Consider the following 26014-nt stretch of genomic DNA (forward strand, 5'->3'; position numbering starts at 1 on the left):
TCTACACATCCGATTGGCTCATACAACCCTGGGAGAACATCTAGTTACTAGGCCAAGCCGTACCATATTGGTCTCGTGGTTGCCTTGTTTGCCATGGGTGTTCGCTCCACGAACCGGTCCTTAAAATGGTCTGGGCAAGACCTCCAATAACCCCATAAGGGTATACTACCCAACAACCAAACAACCAACCATGTCGGGAAAAGTAGCCCTTTCTTGCCCATAACCCCAATTATCTCTGTTGTTAACTCCCTTAACAACATTAATTTTCCATGATATTCTTCCTATATCAATTTTTTTAGTTCATAACTCAAGATTCATCATCCTACACACTACATGTTCATCTAGAGCATGGCTAAGCATAAACATGATGATCTTGTATGGATAAAGTATCTATATCCAACACTAGTATTTGCTATACTACCCATTTTTGTAAAACATCATGCATATTTTGAGAAAGACTAACTTGATGTAAAACTGGGTTTGCAACATGGTCAAGACACTTGCCTTCGTTGAAGTGTTGCACAGGTCCTTGAAAATCTTCTTCTTGAAAGTTGCCGAACTCCTGGACTGAATCGTCTACACGAGCACACAATCTAACATGAGAACAGTACACCAAACATTCCTAAAACTAGATGAAAACCCTATAGACAGATTCTACACGACGCTACGATCGTTTGAGCGCGAAAATCGCCTAAATCGGAGCTACGAACAAAAAGTTATGAGCGTTTGAAGTTTCAGGGGTGTTTCTGCAAAATTTTCTTATTATCAGAGAATAAAACCGATTATTTTTATACTGAAAACGGGTTTATTGTGCAATGCTGATGTCATAAATCGGACATCAATTATTTTGTGAAAAAAAAGGGCGGTGGACCGGCCGAGATCCTTCGGTCCATGGTCCACCGAGGACCGATGGCTCTGGACGGCTACGGGCCGGCGGCGGGCGGCCGGTGGACGGCCGGAGTTGGCCGGGAACACGCGCCGGTGAGCGGGAGGCTCCGACGAGCGGCGGAAGAGAAGGAGGGAGGGGCGGCGAACTCACCCCGGGCGTCAAGGAGACCGGAGCGGCGCTGGAGTGGTCGGGCGACGACGAGAACGGCAGCGGCGGTCGGCTAGGCGGCGAAAGGGGTGCTCCGGCGACCGAAAGACGACGGCAAACCGTGGAACCGACTCCGGAGGGTCCCGCGAAGATGATGAACGGGTCAATTTGGCCGGAGGCGGTTCGGTCATGAAGAACGGTGTCGGCGGAGCTCCTCACTGGAGTTGGCAAAGAAGAGGCCGGCGACGACGAATTCGGCGAGGAAAAAGTGTGGGAGCTAAAGCAAAATGCGAGGAACTTTGCCACGGAGAGAATAGGCGGCTTAAATAGAGGAGAGGAGGAGTAGGGTGGCCGGAATTGGAAGAGAAAGGGGGCGGCAGCCATGGATTAATGGCTGACGGTTTTTCTTGCTTTTACCGCGCAATGGAGAGGGGAAATGAGGGGGCAATGGCCGGGGAAACTTAATGGGGCTTTAGGGCTCGGATCCGGCAGTTGTTGGGAGAGGAGAGGGCGCGAGAGGAGGGAAAACGGCCGACGGCCGTTGGAGCTTAGGCGCGGCCGGAGGAAGGAGAAGAGGAGCCGGGGAGTGGGCGGGGCTCGGCTCGGCGCGGGCGGCTCAGCGCGGGGGGGGGGGGGTCCACCCGACAGAGGGGGGTCGGCGGAAAAGGCCGGCTGGGGCTGCTGTAGGCTGGCTCGGCCGATGGGCCGGTGCGGCGGGGGGGGGGGGGGGAGAGAAGACGGCCCACGAGAGCAGGAGAATGGGAGGGAAAATGGGCCGAGGGAGAAAGAATCGGCCCGAGCGCTTTTTCTTAATTTTCAAAACCTTTTGAGGCTGGCTTGGTAGCTGTTATTGTAAGAAAACTCTGCATATGGTAAGTTTTTATCCCAACTCTGCTTGTACTTCAAGGTGCAGGCTGTTAACATATCTTCCAGCACTTGGTTGGTCCTCTCTGTCTGTCCATCGGTTTGGGGGTGATATGCAGAACTGAAGTTCAGTTTAGTGTCCAAGGATTCGTGTAGTTTCTGCCAGAAGCGAGAGGTAAATTGGGTACCTCTGTCCGACACAATCTTTTTAGGTACCCCATGTAGACACACAATTCTTGACATATACAACTCGGCAAGTCTCGCACTTGAATGTGTTGTCTTGACTGGGATAAAATGCGCAACCTTCGTTAAGCGATCCACCACTACCCAGATAGAATCGTAACCTGCTTGAGTGCGGGGTAACCCGACGATGAAATCCATACCAATTTCTTCCCACTTCCACTCTGGAACTTTCAAGGGTTGCAATAATCCTGCTGGCCTTTGATGTTCTGCCTTTACTCTCTGACAGGTGTCGTACAAAGCCACATATTCTGCAACATCTCTCTTCATACCATACCACCAATAATACTCTTTCATATCCTGATACATCTTAGTGCTCCCGGGGTGAATGGAATGTGCAGAATCGTGTGCTTCTCGCAAAATTAAATCCTTCAAAACTTTCTGGTTGGGTACACAAATCCTTTTCCCAAACCACACTATTCCTTGATTATCCTCCGAGAAACCCGGTGCCTTATCTGTTTTTATGAGTTCTTTGATCTCCTTTATTTTCTCATCTTCCCATTGTCCTTTTCGGATGTTTTGTTCCAATTGTGACTTCATTTCTATTACTGTTGCATCCATGTCGGCAATAAAACCTAAATTTAATCTCTCAAATTCCTTGCATAATTCCGGCTGACTTCCTCGCAACATAGTCATATTGCAATATCCCTTCCTACTCAGGGCATCTGCCACAACGTTTGCTTTCCCAGGGTGGTAATGTATTCCCACATCATAATCCTTGATTAGTTCCAACCATCTACGTTGCCGCAAATTAAGATCCGGTTGGGTGAAAATATATTTTAGGCTTTTATGATCCGTATATATTTCACATCGGTTGCCAATGAGGTAGTGCCTCCAAATTTTCAGGGCGTGAACTACTGCAGCTAATTCCAAATCGTGGGTCGGATAATTTTCCTCATGTTTTCTTAACTGCCTAGATGCATATGCTACCACATGACCTTCCTGCATAAGCACACATCCCAACCCTTGTCGAGATGCATCACAATACACCGATAACGACGTCTGGGTGTCTGGCATGATAAGAACTGGCGCGGTGGTCAACTTTTTCTTCAATTCGTTGAAACTGGCTTCTCGAGCGGCTATCCATTTGAATTCTGCTCCTTTTCCTAGTAGTTATGTCATTGGTTTCGCTATCTTAGAAAAACCTTCTATAAACCGGCGGTAATACCCTGCTAAACCCAAGAAACTGCGGATCTCCGAAACATTCTGCGGGGTTTTCCAGTTTAGTACATCCCTTACTTTGGACGGATCTACGGACACACCTCCCGATGAAATAATATGACCAAGGAAGGGTACTTCCGTCAACCAGAACTCACACTTACTCAATTTGGCATAAAGTTGGTTCTCCCTGAGTTTCTGTAATACCATCCTTAAGTGTTCCTTGTGTTCTCCCTTGTCCTTGGAGAAGACCAGGATATCGTCAATAAACATTACGACGAACTTGTCCAGAAACTCCATGAAGAATTTATTCATTAGGTACATGAAGTATGCTGGCGCATTTGTCAAGCCAAAAGACATTACCGTGAACTCATAAAGGCCATATCGAGTGACGAACGCGGTCTTTGGAATATCCGAAGCGCGAATTTTCAACTGGTGGTATCCGGACTGAAGATCAATCTTGGAGAAAATACACGCCCCTTTCAACTGATCAAACAGACCATCCATGTGAGGCAGTGGGTATTTGTTCTTGATAGTTACTTCATTGAGAGCCCGATAGTCAATACACATCCTTTGCGTTCCATCTTTCTTGGGTACAAAGATGACCGGAGCTCCCCAGGGTGAAGAACTAGGGCGGATAAACCCTTTGTCTAACAGCCCTTGGATTTGCTCCTTGAGCTCTGCCAACTAATTGACATCCATTCTATATGGTCTCTTATATATAGGTGCAGTTCCTGGCACTAATTCAATCACAAATTCTATTTCACGATCTGGCGGCATACCTGGAAGATCATCGGGAAATACGTCCGGGAATTCATTCACCACATTGATCTCTTCGATAGGAATACCCTTCATTTGATTCAGTGAGCCTTCCTCAGTCGAGGGTATAGCCGCAACAAACTTGACCTGCGTGCCTTCTTGTTTAGTCAGTTGAACTGCTCTTCTGGCACAGTCTATGATTCCCTTATATTTCGCCAGCCAGTCCATTCCCAGTATGACATCAATCCCATTGGATTCCAGAACTATAAGGTTGGCTAAGAAATCTACCCCCCTTATATAAAGGCTTAGCTTTGAGCATATATACTTTGCCCTCATCTCTCCTCCAGGGGAGCTAATAATCATTTGCTGCTTCATATTTACAATTGGCAGATTAAACTTTGCAACATATCTTGCAGTGATGAATGAATGTGATGCTCCTGAATCAAATAAAACTGATGCTGGGTTTGAGTTGACAAGGAACATTCCAAGCACCACATCTTGCGCCCCTTGGACTTCTTCAGTAGTGACATGGTTGATTTGCCCACGCGCGTAATTCTGTTGAGCCCGGTTGGTTGGAGCTGGTGTCGGGTTCCCATTGCGGCCCGGAGCTTGATGTTGTCCCTGCTTTGGAGCATTCCCATTGCCATACTGCACGGGAGAGTTGCTGGGTTTCTTCCTTGGGCATTTATTGGCATAGTGCCCTACTTCACCACAGACGAAACATGCCTTTCCGGTGGAAGGTGCCTGATCACCAAACTTCTGTTGAGGCGTCGGGGGTTGGGTCTGACGAGGGGCTTGAAAATTTGAGCGCTGAGCTTGCATCTGTAGCTTGTTCTGGTTCTGGTGCTGGTTCTGTTGGCGGAACATGGGTCCTTGTTGAGGTGGGTTATAGCGGGGTCGGGAGCGACTGCTTGAGCCTTGGCCTTGAGAAGACATCTTTCTCTTATGCTCCATCTGGCAGCGTTTGTGTTCCACCACCAGGGCTTTATTTACCATAGCCTGGAAGCTTGCGAAATCTTGGGGAAGCAATGCATATTGGATACCATCATTCAGGCCCTCTAGGAAGTGTTCCTGCTTTTTCTCATCTGTATCGACATCCTCGGGGGCATACCTTGATAGTTGTGTGAACTTTGCCACATACTCACTTACATACATAGCTCACTGCTTAAGCTCATGAAATTCCTTCTTTTTGAGTTTCATTGCCCCAGCTGGTATATGGTGAGTGCGAAAACTGGTCTGAAACTCCGCCCATGTGATGGTTTGTGCGTCTTCATGGGCATTGACGTATGCGTCCCACCAATGAGCCGCGGGCCCGGAAAGTTGGTGTGAAGCAAACAAGACCTTTTCCCTGTCGTTGCACTGAGCTATTCGGAGCTTCTTCTCCGTGGCGTTCAACCAGTCATCGGCATCCTTTGGTTCCATAGCCTGTGAGAATACTGGGGGCTTGGTTCTCATAAACTCTCCCAACTTATTCTGCGGCGGAGGAGGAGGGGCTTGCATGTGCACGGGGCCTGCTGCATATTTGCCATAGTTTGAGCTAGTGCTTGAAGGATTTGCGTTTGCATGGCCATCATTTGCTCCATGTTGAATTGAGGTGGTGGAGGAGGAGGAGGCAGTTGCTAGTTGTTGTTGACTTCGTTGTTGTCGGCGCGGGGGTTTCTCCTGGTGTTCACCATCTGCTGGTTGCCAAGGTATGAGCGGGGAACGGAGGAGAAAGCCAAGACGACAAGATAAGACTGAGACAGGAAGAACAAGAGCAAAAAGACTCCCAACTATTTATTATTATAAGATAACTGATGTAATGTGGAGAAAGAGCATCCACCTTACATCGACAAACACAAAAAGATCCAACTCATAACATGATCACAAGACAGACACGACGACACCAGGACTAGACAACACAAACGGTATAGACGACTTATTAAACTAGCTTCAGGTACTCTCCTAAGCATGCGATTCGACAGATGGTTTGGCAGTTGACTGGTCGCCGTCCTCCGAAGACTAATCACTGGAAGGATCGCTGCGGCGCGGCCTCTTGGGAGAGGGCGAGCGAACAGACTGGTCCTCTGAGTCGGAAGAGCTGTACATCCCATTGAGGCTCTTCTGCAGCTCCCTGATCTGTGCTTCGGCATCACGAAGGCGCTTGCGGGTGTCCTGAAGTTCGTCCAAGGCTTCATCCAAGTCCTCGTGCAGTGTGGTGGCCAGCAGCACCTGCTCTCGAGCCACACCGCTGTGCTCGTGGGTGGTTGCCTTCACCTTGATGTCCCAGCTTCCACGCTCTTGACGAGGGAAGTAGTCGTAGGAGGTCCCCCTTAGAGTACTCCTGTGGCGCTCACAGACACGAGCCAGTGCCTGCCTTGCTGCATCTCGGATCCCCGCCTCGAAGCTTGCACGGATGGCCATGGCTTTGTGGATGCCCACGATCTCATAATTGTCGTCGCCTTCCAGAGAACCGTAGAGGCACACCTCCACTATCCACTCCTCACGTCCTAGATAAATCTGGAGAAGACCGTGGTAGACAGGCGCCTTGGTGTACCCTAGACGCTGCAGCATTTCCACCAGTATCATTGGTGCCTTCCCTGCTTCGAATCCCTTGGAATGGTACAGCTTCTTGCTTCCGTTCTTAGTGATGGTGATTACACGGCTAGGTCCAGCAGAGGCGTTGGGTGCAAAGGTGGCCGGGGCACGGGGAGGAACATAGCCGCCGGTGGTCTTGCGGGCAGTCTGCTTGACACGAGCCATCTACAGTTTGGAAACAAGAGAGAATCAGAAAAACATTTTTAATAAAGCGGTAAAATGAAGCTCAAGGGTAAATGAAGATTTTGCAAATATAATTTTTTTTATAAATTAATCCTTATTACGCGACCATTTCTAGCTAGGCTTGCGACCTACGATCAACACGGCTCTGATACCACTTCTGTCACACCCGGTTTAAAGACCAAAACCAGATGTAAACTATATGTATGCCAGGATCAGTCATTCATACATATAGCGACTTCATTAGTGTAACAGACACAGTGTTTCTTATTACAACGCTAAAATATTACAAAATGACCACCCACGGGTCTAAAGAAAAGAACACCACAGCGGAAAAGGGAACGGAACAGCTCCAAACCAACAGGCAGCCGACCGAGAGATTCCACAAGCCTAGAACTCGGCATCATCCTCGGGGAAGTCATCCTCAGGAAAATCTTCAAAGGTGTCACCTTCTAAAACAGCAAGCGTGAGTATTTCAAATACTCAACAAGTGGGGGAAAACAAATGAATCTAATATGGTGGCTTGAAATAAGGTTTTCCTAATCTAGGGTTTCATTTGCATAAAAGCTGGTTTTTAGCCCTGAACTACGGAAACAAATTTTTATTTTAACCGAGAAAAGATGGACCAAAGATTTTCTTTAACCTCCGGGAATTCAACCCAATTCCCAGACCAAGAAAAACACCCACCCCGACTAATCATGCGAGGGTCCAAGCTGCTCATAACCGTGAGCACGACTGAATATTCAGTTTGACACTTTGCAGAGTTTGTGCACTTTACCCACGAGTCGTGATCTTCTCTGTTGCCGGCACCTGATGGTACCTTACACACTTCCGAGGTGTGCGCCAAGAGATCACTACGAGGCTTTTCCAGAGAGTCTCCCAGTATGCACTTGCCCACTGAGGTTTCACCGCCGTACATAAGTGGAGTAACCCTCCATCCCAGAGGCCCCCTCTTGTGCCGGGTAGAATCGGGAAGTAACCCTTCCTTATCTACACATCCGATTGGCTCATACAACCCTGGGAGAACATCTAGTTACTAGGCCAAGCCGTACCATATTGGTCTCGTGGTTGCCTTGTTTGCATTGGTGTTCGCTCCACGAACCGGTCCTTAAAATGGTCTGGGCAAGACCTCCAATAACCCCATAAGGGTATACTACCCAACAACCAAACAACCAACCATGTCGGGAAAAGTAGCCCTTTCTTGCCCATAACCCCAATTATCTCTGTTGTTAACTCCCTTAACAACATTAATTTTCCATGATATTCTTCCTATATCAATTTTTTTAGTTCATAACTCAAGATTCATCATCCTACACGCTACATGTTCATCTAGAGCATGGCTAAGCATAAACATGATGATCTTGTATGGATAAAGTATCTATATCCAACACTAGTATTTGCTATACTACCCATTTTTGTAAAACATCATGCATATTTTGAGAAAGACTAACTTGATGTAAAACTGGGTTTGCAACATGGTCAAGACACTTGCCTTCGTTGAAGTGTTGCACAGGTCCTTGAAAATCTTCTTCTTGAAAGTTGCCGAACTCCTGGACTGAATCGTCTACACGAGCACACAATCTAACATGAGAACAGTACACCAAACATTCCTAAAACTAGATGAAAACCCTATAGACAGATTCTACACGACGCTACGATCGTTTGAGCGCGAAAATCGCCTAAATCGGAGCTACGAACAAAAAGTTATGAGCGTTTGAAGTTTCAGGGGTGTTTCTGCAAAATTTTCTTATTATCAGAGAATAAAACCGATTATTTTTATACTGAAAACGGGTTTATTGTGCAATGCTGATGTCATAAATCGGACATCAATTATTTTGTGAAAAAAGGGCGGTGGACCAAGTCCACCGAGCGGTGGACCGGCCGAGATCCTTCGGTCCATGGTCCACCGAGGACCGATGGCTCTGGACGGCTACGGGCCGGCGGCGGGCGGCCGGTGGACGGCCGGAGTTGGCCGGGAACACGCGCCGGTGAGCGGGAGGCTCCGACGAGCGGCGGAAGAGAAGGAGGGAGGGGCGGCGAACTCACCCTGGGCGTCAAGGAGACCGGAGCGGCGCTGGAGTGGTCGGGCGACGACGAGAACGGCAGCGGCGGTCGGCTAGGCGGCGAAAGGGGTGCTCCGGCGACCGAAAGACGACGGAAAACCGTGGAACCGACTCCGGAGGGTCCTGCGAAGATGATGAACGGGTCAATTTGGCCGGAGGCGGTTCGGTCATGAAGAACGGTGTCGGCGGAGCTCCTCACTGGAGTTGACAAAGAAGAGGCCGGCGACGACGAATTCGGCGAGGAAAAAGTGTGGGAGCTAAAGCAAAATGCGAGGAACTTTGCCACGGAGAGAATAGGCGGCTTAAATAGAGGAGAGGAGGAGTAGGGTGGCCGGAATTGGAAGAGAAAGGGGGCGGCAGCTATGGATTAATGGCCGACGGTTTTTCTTGCTTTTACCGCGCAATGGAGAGGGGAAATGAGGGGGCAATGGCCGGGGAAACTTAATGGGGCTTTAGGGCTCGGATCCGGCAGTTGTTGGGAGAGGAGAGGGCGCGAGAGGAGGGAAAACGGCCGACGGCCGTTGGAGCTTGGGCGCGGCCAGAGGAAGGAGAAGAGGAGCCGGGGCGTGGGCGGGGCTCGGCTTGGCGCGGGCGGCTCAGCCCGGGGGGGGGGGTCCACCCGACAGAGGGGGGTCGGCGGAAAAGGCCGGCTGGGGCTGCTGCAGGCCGGCTCGGCCGATGGGCCGGCGCGGGGGGGGGGGGGAGAAGACGGCCCACGAGAGCAGGAGAATGGGAGGGAAAATGGGCCGAGGGAGAAAGAATCGGCCCGAGCGCTTTTTCTTAATTTCCAAAACCTTTTCCAATTGAATTTCAGCATATTTTCCAAAGGGGTTTTAAAGCGGCGAAACCTAGCGAAATTTTGCAGACTTTTTCCACCCAATAAAACCTTATTGCATCTATAACGGCATGAATGCATCAAACAATTATCCTAGGCCAAGTTAAATTTAGAAATTAATTTTCTATTGAGCTAAGTTGCAACACCGGAGTTAAATCTAAGAAAGTTTTAAATTATTGCAAAAATTGAATTTTGGGTGTTACAGGGAAGTTCTCCCCGTCAATCTCTGGTCATCAAACACGTTGAGGTGGATCTCTCCTTCTCTCTCTAGGGTTGAGTGAAGAGTGTGAGTGAGAGTGAGAAGTGAGAGAGAGATCGAGAGAGTTGGCCTATTCCTTAAGTGGGTGCTCTACGCCCTGGCGGTCGGACCGTGTGAGCTCCCGGTCAGACCGCAGGAACAGACACTTTTTCCTTTTTCTATTCTTCTTCTTCTCAAAAGTTTTGGGGTTTTTCCTAAAGATCTTAAACCATTTTTACTCACAAATATACTCACATTTAGGCGGGGAAAACACATAAAGGTTTCAAACATAAAAACTTTGAAATCCAATTGAACGTTTAAAATAATAATTATACACGTAAAACATAATGCAATGATGATTAACATACTTAATTACGTAATTAACGCCTTGGGATGTGACCGTATACACTCCAAAAATTCACGCCAACCTTCAAAACTCTCCCAATTGCACATCCGTGTCTCTTGCAACATAATTTCTACAAGTTAGACTTCCAAATAACTAACACAAATATTTCCATAATTCCATTACTCATCCAGTCATCACCAACCATATTTCCACAGAAGTATCCATGTTCGAGCTTAGAAGGCACTACGCCCTTCTGAGCCGGGATCCCATATTAACACATTATCGGTGGGTTCTTGTTGCATGGCATCTTGTCATATGACATGTATTCGGACACTTCCTCCTCTGGTCAATACAACTTTGGACCATATATGAACTCTTCGAAATTGCAAACAATCCATTCATCCCGCAACACATGTTAAAATTAGCATACAAATGGTACGAAATTGTCATTATGATTCACATGTTTCACAACTTACATGGTCCTGTCTTGAGCAATCTAAGAAAGTAGTATACGTCAACCCCTCAAGCAGATGTTGTAGCTAGGCACGTACACCACAGTGGCACAAGGGGAGGGGTTACTCACACATGTATCAATAGCTTCATCCTTCTCCTCCTCCATCATTTTTGGTGGGTTAGGTGGAGGCGGCACCCAACACTTGAACCGACGGTACGAAGTTGTGTGGTGATACTAATACGAGAATAGATGGATTCACAGGTCATACATCTCTAGGTCACCAATCCATTGGAAGAAAAAGCATCTCATGTCATCCTATCAAATTGTGAAAAAGATATCAACAACCATATAGTTTAAAGATTACTATAAAAGGCTAATATGCACTTACACGATTGTCCGAACTAGTAAGCACGAGCAGCCGTCGAAGGATGTCTCGACTGCATAACCTCGTCGGACACTCCACATTCGCAGTTTGGAATGGAAATAGCGGGAGGCACTGGGGCATCACAATCTTTGACGATGGGAAAGTGTTTGTTGTCCCTTGGCCGAGGCACTCTACATCTTAATGACATCTCAACGCTACAAATTGCACGCAAAACTATTAAGATGTAATTGATATGCATAAATCCAACAAAAAAAATCTACATATATAAGTACACCAAAGTTCATTATGTAATTACTTGATAGATATATGTTAAACTACCTTAAACACTATATATATAATATGCCATATCTCGCATCGCTAATTCAAAAAAATGACCTACCAACCAACATTTGCAACGAACTCTAGATTCTAGGTACCTCCCAATGTCATCAAAAAAGAGTTTGTATTGCACATAATTGATGAATGGGAGAGGGGTTACCTTGCCAATCCTTCTCCACCAAAAGAAGGCTTCAATCCCTTCAAATTTGACGGATTTTAGGGAGGGGGGAGGGGGGAGAGAGGGGAGGCATTGGTGTAGAAGTTAGGTTTAAACTCTGGTGGGGAAAGTGAGAGGGAGATAGCTGAGTGAAAGAAGCGGGTCCAATTTTGTAGTCCCACAAAACCGCGCTAAGTGATATGGCGTTATGCCTTTCACAAATAACGTCAAGGACTTTGACGTCGTACTACGCCATGTTAGATGCGGCTCGATGACGTAGCCCTAGTACAACATCAAGGTTTATGCCACCATTTATTGTAGCTACACGCTAAGGTTTATGGAGCCCTGAATAGAGTTTATTTTTGGACTAAGTTCTCCAAAAGATCTATTTGTAAAAGATGTTTTTGAAAAGGGAAAAAAAATCCACCATCGACCACCTGATCAACGTCGTATGATACGGAGTCCACACAGCCTCACTGCTCTTACTGCTTGCTGCCCTGCTGCACCAAATAGTTACCCTTGTTAACTTTTCCACGTTTTACTCCACCCGGCCACTGAGCTCGTCAAATATCTTGGTGAGACTACACGCTGCTAGTCTACTACATCACCCCATAAAGTGCCAATGCCAACTTTGCAAAAGAAACGTCCTGCCCACACTCCCGTTCGTACCTACAATGCTCCTACGACGATGGCATCACCGTAAAACTCGCCGCTGCAAATCCCGAGGCACCCACACATGCCATGCCATGCCATGGCAGGCACCACCGCGCGCTGGCCCTACACTTACCTCGCTCACGCACACCACGCTCACCTCGCCGTCCCCAAAAGCCGAGCCTGGCAGGCAGCGAGGCAGAGGAGGGAAAAGTAGGACACACCCACCACCACCACACCGTCGCCGGTGGTACGTGGCAGTGGTAGAATCTAGCCAATTCAAGCTGCAATAAACGAAGGTAGTGTTTGGTTTTCTTAAATGAGATAGTATATATACGGGATAATTATGAATATGTTTATATTTTTGTGTTTGGTTGTTTAAATTGTATCATCTTATTCAGAATAGAGTGGTGCAGATTTTAAAATATTCTTAATATCATATATCACACTATTCAAAAAAAATTGGCGAACAACCCTGTATAGTGTTTGTTAACTCCGCTATTCAGTTGTGGTTAGTGATGATTAGTGATTATCAATAGTTATTAAAGATTTTTAGTTAAATTTTATTATAATTAGATGTTATTAACTATAACTAATTATTATTATTATATGTATTTAGTGAAGATTATTGATAACTTAAGTTATAATTAACTAGATTAGTAATAATTAAGTACTAATTAGTATAGTTTGTTGATAATAATCAATATAAAAATTATTATTTTTATAAAATAATTAAGTTATATATAGATATAATATAAAATTTTAAACAACTAAACACATTCTTATATCATTCAATATATCTAACAAACATATTCTCGTAACATACTACGTATCTAACAAAAGTACAAAACAATATCATACCACTAAAACTATTCTATCCATCCAAAACCTCCCCACCATTCACCTTTATTCGACCAGGCAAACACTACCTAAAGTTACCGTACCCACCTTGTGAGCTAGCCCAGGAAGGCAGGCAGGCTCACCACCTCCCGGGCCCGCCGCCCAGCTAGCCCGGCGCCCACGAGAGGGGAAGCTCAAAGTAAAAGCAGCTATAGCTCGCACGCCATGACATCACCACCACCCTACTACAGCCTCCAGCCACCTCCCTCCCTCTCGTCAGTCGCCGCTCCCACTGGTCAATACTGTGGAGTGCCCACCTCACACCATTAAAGAAAGAGAAGGCAGGTGGGGGGGGGGGGGGGGGGAGAGGGCGGAGAGGAGGGGGAGGGGGAGGGGAGCGGCATGACGTCGGGGGCGGGGGCGGCGGCGGCCGCTGCTGCGGCCGGGGCGGGGCGGACACCGACGTGGAAAGAGCGGGAGAACAACAAGCGGCGGGAGCGGCGGCGCCGGGCCATCGCCGCCAAGATCTTCACCGGCCTCCGCGCGCTCGGCAACTACAAGCTCCCCAAGCACTGCGACAACAACGAGGTGCTCAAGGCGCTCTGCCGCGAGGCCGGCTGGGTCGTCGAGGACGACGGCACCACCTACCGAAAGGTGAGAGCTTGGTCTCGTCTCTGGGCCTGCTGCGCCTCCTTCTCCCCGTTTCTTGGATCTTGGATGCGTCATGCGTGCGCAGATCTGGACGGAGCTGAGCTGACTTCCCGTGCGTTCTTGGTTCTTGGAAGGGATGCAAGCCGCCGCCGGGCGCGGGGATTGCGTCGGCGGGGACGAGCCCCTGCTCGTCCTCGCAGCTCCTGAGCGCGCCGTCGTCGAGCTTCCCGAGCCCCGTGCCGTCCTACCACGCCAGCCCAGCGTCGTCGAGCTTCCCGAGCCCCACGCGCCTCGACACCTACAGTAACGGCACCAACAACGCGAGCCCCTCCTACCTGCTCCCGTTCCTCCGGGGCCTCCCCAACCTCCCGCCGCTCCGCGTCTCCAGCAGCGCGCCCGTTACGCCGCCGCTCTCGTCGCCGACGGCGTCGCGGCCGCCCAAGGTCCGGAAGCCCGACTGGGACGCCGTGGTCGACCCGTTCCGGCACCCGTTCTTCGCGGTCTCCGCACCGGCCAGCCCCACCCGCGCGCGCCGGCGCGAGCACCCGGACACGATCCCCGAGTGCGACGAGTCCGACGTCTCCACGGTGGACTCCGGCCGGTGGATCAGCTTCCAGATGGTGGCCACGACGGCGCCGGCGTCGCCCACGTACAACCTCGTCAACCCGGGCGGCGCCTCCGCCTCCAACTCCATGGAGCTTGACGGAACGGCGCCGGCGGAGAAGGGAAGAGGCGGCCCGGAGTTCGAGTTCGACAAGGGCAGCAGGGTGACGCCGTGGGAAGGCGAGAGGATCCACGAGGTCGCCGCCGAGGAGCTTGAGCTCACCCTCGGCGTCGGTGCCAAGTGATGACGGCCATCGCTCGCTGAGCCATCGCACAAGCTCGGATCTTTGCCGTCCTGTAACGCCATGAGCAAAAAGACGGTTCCTTTCATGGACCTCGCGTACCAGCTGATCGCGGTTGTTGTGAGATCAGCGGCAAATGTGTAGCGTGCGATGCATTCGTGCTGCGATTCGATCGGGCATTTCGCTGTAGGTTTAGGTGATGTTGTTTCATCATTCATGGACTTGAGAAATTGAGGAAGCGTAACAATCGTTCATCTATATCCATCGTTGATTGTTTCATCACTCATTTGGATGTACTACTACTAGGAGTAGCTGCCAGTTCCTTCTAGCTTTTTGTTCTGTCTTGTGTAACTCTCCTCAAAATGCGTGATCTTGTGAGAATACGAGTGTGTCCAAGTGACGAAAGGATAGAGCAAGGGTAAAAAGACGGGGCCGAACTTTGTGACTCGGTCTTGTCTCTCTTGGACGTGTCGGTAAACGCAAGTACAGTGAGACACTGAGACTGCAGTTCTTTACTTTTGCGTGCTTTCTTTCTCACATATTACAATGGGAGCATCGACTTTGGAAACGTGAGCTACCCTGTTACAGATTCTCCACCACCACCATCGCCATGTTTGCGAACTCTCTCTCCGGGCACGAGGATGCCTTATTGGAGATCAATGTTCATTCACGACGTGCTGATGAGAATATGAGATGCCAAATGGCTGGTTTGCACACAGTTTCTTCCAATGGCAGATGAACGGTACTCAATCACAATCAGCCTTGCCGGTACCCTGTAGATGCTTCTGCCTCCACACCAAACCAATCATCCGTTGCGCGGGCAGCACACGCACCAATAGGAAAATGCAGCTCGCCGGTACCGGCACTCCCACTGCGCGCATCAAGCAGGTTCGGTTGATCCGGTTCTATCCAGCTGCAAAATCATTGGAAACACGAGCCATGTCTTCCTTTCCGCGATCTCTCCTTGATGCGTGTTTGGAAGACACGGTGCAGTGCATTTCGAGCTCCGGCCAGTCCGATCGGTCCCACTCCCGACCGGTTGTATAGGCGCATCCACCATCCAAATATCCGCCGGTCTCTGTACGTGCTCGCAGTATTGACGAACCCTGCAGCGTGGCGGGGCCGGGCTGGGTATCTCCAACAGTGCCGCTGCACAGTCGCGCAATGGGCAGGGCACGCACGTCCGGTAGCTTCCCAGTGTTCAAGCGGGTCGGCGGCACCTCGAACTCGAATCAGACGGAGCCCGTTCGTTGCGTCGCGGTTGCTCGGCTCGGCTCCTATCCCACACAGGTGCCCCCCGTAGCACGCATCGCCGTGCGCGTGCCGAGGCAGGGATCGGTAGCCGAGCCAAGGTTGTATGGCTGAGACGGCGCTGCGTTGTGCCGGCGACGCCTTGCGCAGCAGCCGGCGACTGCAGTTCCTGTTGGTCGCTGTCCTCGTGTGTTGGTCTAACTGATCGTTCGTGTTAAGCACATAGTCAATAGTAGCCTTGTCGAGGAACTGTACCTACCTCAATGGGTTGATACTCGAGGGTGTCAATGTACACCTAGGTCATACCTGTAGGATGTGGTGTCCCGTCTCACCTTTTTTTTTAACGAAACCAGTAAGATAGGATCCTACTGTATATACTACACATTGTGGCTAACTAAAATGTGCCAGCACGTTAGTAGTACATCTCCAATCGAAGCTCTGTTGCTGAGCTGCAAATTTCAAGAGAAGAATAAGTATGCGATGGTAATCTAGTTCACCAACCAACGAAAAGCCGCAACACGCCAAACGCATCAGGGAAATATCCTGAGATGCATGCACAGGATCGGCGTGCTCTACCGTCCCAGTCATAACCGGGCGCCCGTTGAACACAGATGGCTGGCGCTGACCGCTGAGCTCGGACGTATCCCTCGCACGGCCAGCGTGCTTCGCCAACGCCATGCGAGCTGCCGTTCCCTTCCCCGAGCATCCCTCCTCCCCTTGCCCCCTGCTGCACGCGGCCGAGCTCTTGTGGCTTGTCGCGGGCCGCCGCGGCGGCGGCGGCGGCGGCGGCGCGGGTGGCCTGTGCAGGCATGCTCCGTGGGATTTGCAAACTCCCGATGGGCCGATTCTTTCATGGCCAGGGTTAGGCCCACGAATGTGGTGTCTGCAAGGCTTGACAGATAGGCCGCGTGATGAGACAGGCGTAGCCGGGAAGATAGATAGATAGATATAAAATAATTCTAAATATATGTGTTGTTTTGAAAAATTTCAGGTCTACACTCCTCAGGTCAGTTTGAAAGGCGACAGTAGCATGTCACCTGTTGGAAGAGCCATAGGCTATTTGTCGTCCTTCCCATGACGTCAGGTTTAAAAATAAAAAATATTGTATTACAATACATTTAAAATTTAAAATACTATTGAAATTGTCAACAACAAATTTTGTAATACAGAAGATGCTATAATCTAGCTTAAAAAAACAATTAGACAAAAATATGACTTTTGCGATGGGTAATAGAAAAGACAAATTGTTTTTTTATTTCTCATTACATAAGTAATTGTTTGAGTTGAAAATCTATACACCATAAAAAAATTCATGATAATTAAACTAGTGTTTTGAATTGTAACTTTTTTAAACTTATCGTCCGTTGGAAGGGCGACATGAGTCTATATCTATAAATTTTCAAAACAGATATATATTTACAATTTTTATTTAAAAATAGAAAAATAAAAAATTCGCCGGGAAGAAACCAAACGGGCAGGGCCGAATCCGCGTTCCCATCTGGATCCGCACCATGGACGATCGAACCGTCGCGCCTACGGATTCGTGTCCGAGTGGGAAACGAACGCGACAACCGCCGCGCGCGCGCCTTTTTAACCAGAGGGTGGCCTCCCACTCCAGTTGTTCTTCTGGCCGGTGCCCGCCTCCCGCCAAACGCGCACGTAGAGCACGCAGGGCATACGGGCACGCGCGCTCGTTTCAGTCCAAGCCTTCCGAACCCTAGAGCAACTGAGCAAGTAAGCAAGGCAAACGACGCAGGCATGGCCGCCGGCGCCGCGGTGGTTTTCTCCCACTCCCACCGCTCTGCCGTTGTGCGCCCGCGCAGCCCCGACGTCGTCCCGCTGCCGTGCTCATCTTCTCGCCCGCGCGTCGTCAACCCCGCCTGCGTCGCGAGCCCAGTAGAGGACGCCGCGGACAAGGCTCAGAGACAGCGCCGCTATCGCCCCCGCCACGGGGAGCCGCCAAGGTCGCCCCCCGTCAGGCGCCGACGACGTCGTGACGACGATCGCGACGCGTCCCCGGATAGGAAGAGGAGGAGGGAAAGTGTCTCTCGCGGCGACGCCAGGAGGGGTGGTTCGTCTACCTCGGGCGGCTCTTCCAGCAGGATCAGACCGTCAGCCGCTGCGGGGGGTGCAGATGCTCACCGCTGTGATCACCGCGAGGTCGCCTACCGCGCAGCCAAGAAGCAGGAGTGCGAGCGGGAGCGTGTGCAGGAGGCCACGAGAAGGAGCGGCTCGGCGAGCTCGCGGTCCGAGCAAAGGGCACAGCATCACATGACGATCACTGCACGATCTCGTGCTGTGGTCGACAGGAGTCCGCCGGTGGAGATTGTCGACGACGCCGAAGCCAGGCGCAGACAGGAGATCCAGCGGCAGAGGGTGAAGGCCCGGCTGGAGCTGGATAAGATGGTGAGGACCGTCGAGTTCAACAACCCCTTCATCTCTCCCCTCGACGTGCTCAAGCCACGATGCCCCGGTGGCTAAAGTAGAGGAAGGAGAGATCGTCTAGGATCTTGAGATTTTGTAACTCTTCCTAAAGTTCCATTGTTGAACACTTGAACGGTTCCATTAATGTTCTTCTGTTAGTAAAGATGATTAAATTCAGATCTGCATTATATTGCCATTGCGAAATGAAGAGCCTAATAGTTCCAAAAGAAGACTTTTGCAATATTTGGTTTTTCTCTAGACTGGTTGATCTGGACCATGGTCATTGGGAAGTGACGGTTTGGTAGATTGATTTTTTTCAGTCCGTTCGAATCATACAAAAGTTTGCATCTGAAGTGAACAGAACACTAAACCTTAGTCAGGAGTGCATATATTGAACTCATTTTTTTCTTTTAGAGAGAGAGAGAGAGAGAGAGAGAGAGAGAGAGAGAGATGTATTGAACCCATAAGAGGCAAATTTCGTTGTACTTGATTCTTTCCAAAACTATACGGAAACTGGACCGTCCCATGTAGCTTAAAGTCGAGGCAGCCCAACTACCTCGGGCCCAATCTTCGATAGTTTGATACAGATTCATGGGCAAACGGGATCCAGTACAACTTCACAATTAAATCACGTTTTTTTTCCTCTACAAAAATTCAACAAACTTCTATTTTTCCCTTTTTGTGAAGGCTGGCTCTTTTCTGAAGATGTAAACTTTCTAGATACATAACGACAACAGAACTCCGAATACTACATCAAATTTATTCACTGTTTGATCAAAAGACAAATTTACAGTATGCATCTAAAATTAGCCGAAATACAGAATAGACATCCAGTGTCTAATTTATTAAAAAAAATGAAACAACAGGAGGCCAAGCGCAAAATACAAATTCCCTGATGCATCGCTAGTGCAATCAGAGATCAGGAAAGAGGTGCTTTCTGTCAAAGTATAGCAAGAAAGCAATAGGCTTCATTACATCCTTTCCGACGCGGCGGGACTAATTGGAATAACACCAGAGGATGAGACCAGCGAATCAATAGGAACATCCGTTGAGTTGACTGGGATGATTCCTTCCTCCATAATTTGCACCGAGTATGAAAGAGCAACTTCAAAATACAAAAGGGGAGCATTAGATCTCATTTTATCAACCAAAATGGCATACAACATACAATGATGGAACCATGGAAGAACTCAAGAGTACTTCCATTTCGATATACAGATTTGGTGGGAATGTAAATCGCAGAAGTAACTGAAAATTGTAAATCTCTCTATTCTGGAAATTAAAGGTTTCGGTGCAATTAGAACCCATAGTGAATTTTCCAGTCGACTTGTTGATTCACCATTTTCTATGACAAAAAATTGTGATCCGATGTGTGCAGGAAGCCAGGAAGGCGTACTAACCTTCTCGTTGATGCAAGCTATACTATTTGGTTCTTGAACAGCAACATATACTTTCTTGGTTAAACCTTGCTCAAAATTCTGATCCAATTTGCATACTTTGCTTGACAGTAGTGAAAGGTATAGGTCGACAAGATCCTTAAATCAGTAGGACATGCACTGTTGGCACGTGTGGCTGGGTCACATCCAATTCACCTAGATGGCCGTAATCACATCAACCATTATAAGAATCAGCAATCTAAACAAACTTCGCTGTCAGTAGACCGCTCTTGATAGCTGGTGTAAGTAGAAGCTTAGCATTTATCATCCCCACAATCATTTCTATGGGCATATGGGCATTTGGAAATATGGAACAGAAGCCCACAGTAGACCAGAAACATGAGTACTAAGTCGTACAAAAGAGCAAGAGTTTGATTGATCTTAGAAAATCCTATAGTTCAAGCAGAAATTTGCTTGTAAACGCAACAGCCCCAAACATTGATTTGCCACTCCATAGTACCAATTAGACCATGAAAAACAATTCAATGCATCAAAAGCCCCACATAAAACAATATGTGAGCTACAAGTTTAAAAGTACCAATGGAATATAAACTAGCTTGTGGTAAATATTATTGGGATCTAATGCTGAAACAATAGGTCAGCTAGATGACTACATCTCACCAATGGAATCTAAACTATCCTCCAATTGACCTTACTGGGACTAATTCTGAAATCTGGCTCAGTACTGTGGGACAAACGTCCAAAAACAGACCACTTTGGTCCTTTTTTGCACTAGACATACCAAATGATCCTAACAGCAAAGATTCAAACGCCTATTTCAACCAAATATAAGAAACTAAAATACAATAACTTGCTGCAGAACAGTATCAGAAGAAAAAAGATCCTTAGTTATTAAGACAGTCGAAGCAAAATATAAACAAACAATATATTAGAATGTGTGCAATACCTAAGAGAGGCTGACTCCACCCTTTCTCTTTAGCAAGTTCGTGATATTTCAGCAAGAATGTGTCGTAGTACCTTTTATATTTGGAAAAAGAAGCAAGCAAATTAGATAGTGGGGAAAAAGTTTTTCAATTAAAAACATTAATTGTGTAATAAGGGCATAACATTTTATATCTTTGAGGTTCATGTTCTCCTTGACATACAATTGAGAAGTATACAAACTTTCACAGAACCGTGGTCTATTTGGTGGGCAGTGTAACAGCAAGGCAACAGAAATAAAGTAAAAAAAAAACTGACAAGCATGATGGTATTTCTGCAACAAAGAAAACAAATAGGCATTAAGGAGCTGTACCATACTACCAGTCTACAGAATCAAGAATGAAACAGTAAGCTTATAGGCTTGCAGCAGCACCAATAACATGCAATTGCTTTTTCAACTTTTTAATCAGATTGTACAGGATTCATGTTTATGCATCTTGGTTCTTAATCCACAGGCAAGCACAAGATTTCAGATTGCAAGTTAGTTGGTCCACAGATGTCATGACAAACATTTGATTTCTTTACTAGACTGAGAGTTTGCATGAGTGTGAATCGCCGTTTCCAGGAACTTATGTATCTGAAACATATATTTACTGTCCTATGTGGAGACTATTGTTATCACAACTGGCTCCTCTAGTACCAGAATCAATGGCACTCAAATTTCAATATCATTCAGAATGCATGTCTCTTAAACAAAATGCATTTATTCAGGACCACATTTGGTGAGCCAAGATGTTGTTGGATTGACAGAAGACTATATTAGAGTACTCTGCTTTTTTTCTAGACTATGTAAGACAAAACTTTCTATTCCATGTCTAACTATCTTAATAAAAAATTGCATTTTGTGTTCCAATTTCTCATGTTAGGACATCAATAATTCTTTTTACTAGCCCTGAAAAATAGCAATTCAGTACAGGCTGCTAGAATAGTGTGTAGTCCTACCCTCCACCACGCCCTAGTCTTCGACCAGTTCTATCAAAAGCTTGTCCTGCATGAATAACAAGCATTAAGCAATCGAATGTTTTAGTGATGGAGCACATATGTAGTAAATGATAAAGGACCTACCAGGCAATAAAAACAGATCAATAGGGGAAGAGGCTGATAATACTGCAAGGATCAAAAGTGGATCAGAGGTAATGTATAGACATCAAGTTAACTACCCCATTGACGAAATAACTTAAATCAATAAGATGAGGGGAAAAGCTTCCACATAACATGGAAATAAACTCCATAGTTCATACCATCTTCACGATCATTCCCGCTAGCATCCTGTGGTGATGGCTCCAGAATGTTCATTGAATTTTTAACTAAATCATCCATGGTGGTGATTTTGAGCATCCGCATATTGCGGTTCTTATCCTCCACTCGAGGAACATAAAGATGCTTTACCTGTTCCTCTTGTCCTTAAAAAGAACCAAATCATTAATGATAGAAATAGTAATGAGCATACCTATATATGGACTCACCAGGATTTGAAGATAGACATTCTGCTAGTATTTTTGATGTATCAACTTCTCGCAATTGTGCACAGCTTATATAAGCGCACAACCGTTTGCTTGCTTTGAACCAAGAAGAGTTCAAAATTGTGCTTTGAATAGCCAGATCTGGAAAAACAAGAAAGTTTGACATATCAGGACAACGAACGTCTGCTTTGTTCCAATAGTGGAAGCATAGGTAGCAGTGTAGTACACCCGTCCTTTTTTCACCTCAGGTTTCTAAAGACTAAAACAAATAAAAGCAAGGAAAATCCACTTTGCTGCAGCAATATAAGCTACGGTAGAGCACACTAATCCTTGTTTCTCCGAGTGTGTTATCTGATTTTCTCATTATAAGCACTTAATCGCAACTATAACCTTTAATCGCTAATTTCAAATCTGCAGTTAAATAACACTTCTCATCAGGCCGGGATACTCCTAAGGTGCGTGACCTAATAGTAACTAGTCTCGAGAATTTGAAAAGCTATGAAGAATCAACTGCGAAGTTGCACAAATTTTCACCACTCTTTCTTATCTCAGGCTAATTAGTAATTTTTTTTACTCGACTGTAGTCAAGCAAACCCGAAGTACTAAATCTCCATTCTGTGTCTGCGTAAAAGCGCCAGAACAGTTCCTAGTTGACAAATCGACGAACAGGTGGTGACCAACGCTTGAACAATCGCGTTACAGACCGTCACCAAACGCAAGCACTCCCCTACACGCTCGAGTCAGGCGGGAGGCATCACCTTCGCTGGCGCGCTGTTCGGGGGAGATGGCCTTGAGCGCCCTGCGCACCTCGGCGCGTAGCGCGCGCTTCCGGTCGGCGACCGCCTGCTCCACTGCCGTCGACATGGCAGCGACGGGGTGCAGCGAGGCCGATGCGGACGCGGCCGCTCGCAGCCGCGGGAGAGGGAGCGGGAGCGGAAGGAGCGCGTGGTGGTGGTACAGGCGGCGGTAGGTGGGACTGGGAGCGGGCGCCGCGCGGGGCAGGTGGTGGAGGCGCATCATCACCACCGAGGCCACGGCATTTTTAATCATCTCGCCCTCGTGTCCTGCCGCCGTGCCAGTGCGCTTTCGCCGCCATCGGTGCGGCGCGTGGCGTGCGGCTGCGGCCGCGCGAACTTTTTTTAATATATATTTTATTTTTTAATATTATGAAGAATACAGAACAGTTTAAAAAAATCTCAGGCATAATGTATGTCGATTATTCAATAGGCGAGAATAAAGTCGAGATTTTATGAGCTCTAATGGTTAACGAATTAATTAATCGGAGAGAGGAAGATTTCGCCTGTTTAGCGAAAGAGATTTTCGTGTCGCTCGTTCAGTGGGCGAGTAATTGATCTCGCGTGGCTGAACGGGTGATATGTGCATATAATTTTTATTTCTTAAATTTAACTTTTTTTATACGGCAATTTGAAGAATAGTGCGTAGGCGAGAAATATTAGTTATGTAAATAGTTATCGATAGTGGTTATTGTTTTGAAATTTTTGGTTCAATGTAAATTTATCGACATTTCTTTAGTTCTTTGATGTAAAATTATATGAGTATTTTTTTTAGAGAAGTTATGTTAGGAGAATACAAAATCTATTTTTTTAAACAATTGTAGTTGTGAAACAATATTAGTATAGAACCCGGTATGAAGGTTACATACGCTGATAAATATTATATGGAACATGAGGTTTTATCATCGCTATGTGAAACGACTCTAACAATAAATATATAACAATAACAAACGTTGGCATGTACAATATGTCTAAAGACTAACCTAATATCGTGTTGTTGCTGCTTCTAACATGCATTAGGGAATGAAAAAATATCAGGTTACAATAGATGCTCTCTACTGAATGTACCTAAGATATTTGCTCTTTCGTAGTGTTTTGAGGCTATGTGCCTTAGTGCGACGGGACCCCTCCCGTTTCCTTTCTCTCTCTGATTCGTGTGCTTTAGCCACGACGTGCACCTTCGCTATATTCCTCATGAGCTGCTCCTGCTGACACTTTAGTCGTAGTTTTTTCTGTTGTTGCTCGTATTCCCAATATACGTACACTTCCCTTCTGCACCGTATGCTCAGGTTGACCCACCGCTTCTTGTACTTATTTTGCTCCATGTTAAATCATTTCATGAAGTCATAGATAGGTGGAGGAGATTGGATAAATAAAAAAAGATGAGAGATTAGTAAGATAATGTATGAAATCATATAGAAAGTACCACATAAGTGATCTATGTCGTTATATCGGTGGGTACTCGTACGGTCTATATCAATGCTTGTTGTACTGATAGTTGGTATACATGAAGAAACGTAGGCCATATATGTAGGAGGTGTCCTAGAACTCGCGAAGCATGCAAGGGTCACCATAGAAACACATCGACGGTTTGACCCCTGGAGGATAAAAATCCCTCAATGTTTCTTGGGTAGGCTTGGCGAAGCGGAGGAAGATATTGCAGTTGAGAGAGCTGATGAAAGAGTGGTGTATCAATGGATGAGGGTGGGGTTATTTATAGTGACTGGGGTCTGGTGCATGGAATAAGTGCATAGGGTTGCATGGGGGCTAGAGCATAGGATTAGCTGTGATATATAAAAATTTATGGCATTGATGCTTGACAAAGATTCCCTATAAAAATTGTTACTTGGTGTAGTCATTTCATTCTGTAAAAGTTCAGCAAGGAGTTATTGATGTCTCTGCATGAAAGACAAGGAATACTATGAAAGTATTGGGCTTAGAAAAAATATGTTGGTATAATGATAAAATCCGACAATTTCATTGAAGAAAGTAAGGTACATCACAAATAAGGGTCATCTTTAGCATTCATTGCATGTCTGTGGGTACAACATATAAGGCAATATGCACCGACTCATACACATTCTACAACAAGTTATAATGGCATGTAGTAATCTATCGCTAAACAAAGCATGCCTTATGGAAAGACAGATTGTCGGGTGTAAGAAAATATCTACGAAAACTACAATGTTCTTCCTTGCTCATTTTGGCTGCCATGTCGACATAGAGATGATGTTGTAGTCCAAGTTTATGAGCATTTCAGTGACGTAGGACGTCGATTCTTCTGTTGTCCATATTTCAGAGTACGAAAAAAAAAACTCACCTTCTTTCCTATTTTTGCAACACTATTTACTTATCTCATCTAAGCAAAGCACCAAAAATCCAAGCGGAGCGCGTCGATATACCTCGGCCTCCGTGTATGGAGTCCAGCGGACACGGTCCACCATTAGCTCATCAAACTGGTGAACAAAGTCCGGGTATGCGCGATATGCATGCACGCTGGATCAACTAGGCTGTGCAACCAAACTAAGTTAGAGAAACAAAAATATATTTGTAATAAACATATATGTACACAAGTAGCATAGCACTCACCATATGTCTGCACCACAATGACCCCATGGTCGGGTCATCGACGCCGTCCGCAACAACTGGTATGTGCTATGGTTGACAACAGGCCTGCCGATGGCGATGCGATCGTACGACCACATCTGAAGTAGCGTGGGACACCCAATCAGGATCGCGTTGATGTCGGTCTTCGTGCAGCCATCGCACAATCAGTGGTACATCGCAGTCAGCAGGACCTCCCAGGGGTTGGCGTCTGAAAATTCTCTAGCGTAGAGGATCATGCTCCTCGAGACCATGTTACCGTTGGTCCCGGTGAACATGACCAACCGAACAACAACAGGAGGTATGCCTTGAGATGACGGGAGACGTCCTTGTCGCCTGCCTGAGGGTGGATGTTGTCAGCTTGTACAAAAAGGAACATGTACAAATATCTTATTGTATTAACGTAACGAAGATGGGAAAATAGTAAGAGACATACGTACAACAAACTGAATGAGAAAGGCCTTCGTCGGGATGTACTTCTCGGTCCCTGGAAAAGGCCTGAA

The 26014-nt window shown here is 47.0% G+C and overlaps 2 protein-coding genes across 2 annotated transcripts; one reads left to right on the top strand and one right to left on the bottom strand.

The window, feature by feature from the left end:
• Positions 1-13484: 13484 nt before the first annotated feature.
• On the top strand, positions 13485-14855 carry LOC133893509 (protein BZR1 homolog 1-like). Its single transcript, XM_062334536.1, has 2 exons — positions 13485-13755; positions 13887-14855. The coding sequence occupies exons 1-2, from the start codon at positions 13504-13506 to the stop codon at positions 14598-14600; spliced, it is 966 nt and encodes a 321-aa protein (XP_062190520.1). The 5' UTR covers positions 13485-13503; the 3' UTR covers positions 14601-14855.
• A 4153-nt stretch (positions 14856-19008) lies between these two features.
• On the bottom strand, positions 19009-23236 carry LOC133893332 (5-formyltetrahydrofolate cyclo-ligase, mitochondrial-like). Its single transcript, XM_062334329.1, has 7 exons — positions 22872-23236; positions 22117-22254; positions 21892-22053; positions 21716-21757; positions 21593-21638; positions 20616-20686; positions 19009-19377 (listed from the first exon to the last, which is right to left on the bottom strand). The coding sequence occupies exons 1-7, from the start codon at positions 23161-23163 to the stop codon at positions 19244-19246; spliced, it is 885 nt and encodes a 294-aa protein (XP_062190313.1). The 5' UTR covers positions 23164-23236; the 3' UTR covers positions 19009-19243.
• Between the last annotated feature and the right edge of the window lie 2778 nt (positions 23237-26014).

The sequence above is a fragment of the Phragmites australis genome, chromosome 15 (assembly GCF_958298935.1).
Source record: "Phragmites australis chromosome 15, lpPhrAust1.1, whole genome shotgun sequence".
NCBI classification, from domain to species: Eukaryota; Viridiplantae; Streptophyta; class Magnoliopsida; order Poales; family Poaceae; genus Phragmites; species Phragmites australis.

Coding starts and splice junctions, on each gene's coding strand:
- LOC133893509 (XM_062334536.1), top strand. CDS start 13,504: ATGACGTCGGGGGCGGGGGCGGCGGCGGCCGCTGCTGCGGCCGGGGCG. Junction 13,756..13,886: donor ACGGCACCACCTACCGAAAG/GTGAGAGCTTGG, acceptor GGTTCTTGGAAG/GGATGCAAGCCGCCGCCGGG.
- LOC133893332 (XM_062334329.1), bottom strand. CDS start 23,163: ATGATTAAAAATGCCGTGGCCTCGGTGGTGATGATGCGCCTCCACCAC. Junction 22,054..22,116: donor ATGTCTATCTTCAAATCCTG/GTGAGTCCATAT, acceptor GTTCTTTTTAAG/GACAAGAGGAACAGGTAAAG. Junction 21,758..21,891: donor CGGGAATGATCGTGAAGATG/GTATGAACTATG, acceptor TGATCCTTGCAG/TATTATCAGCCTCTTCCCCT.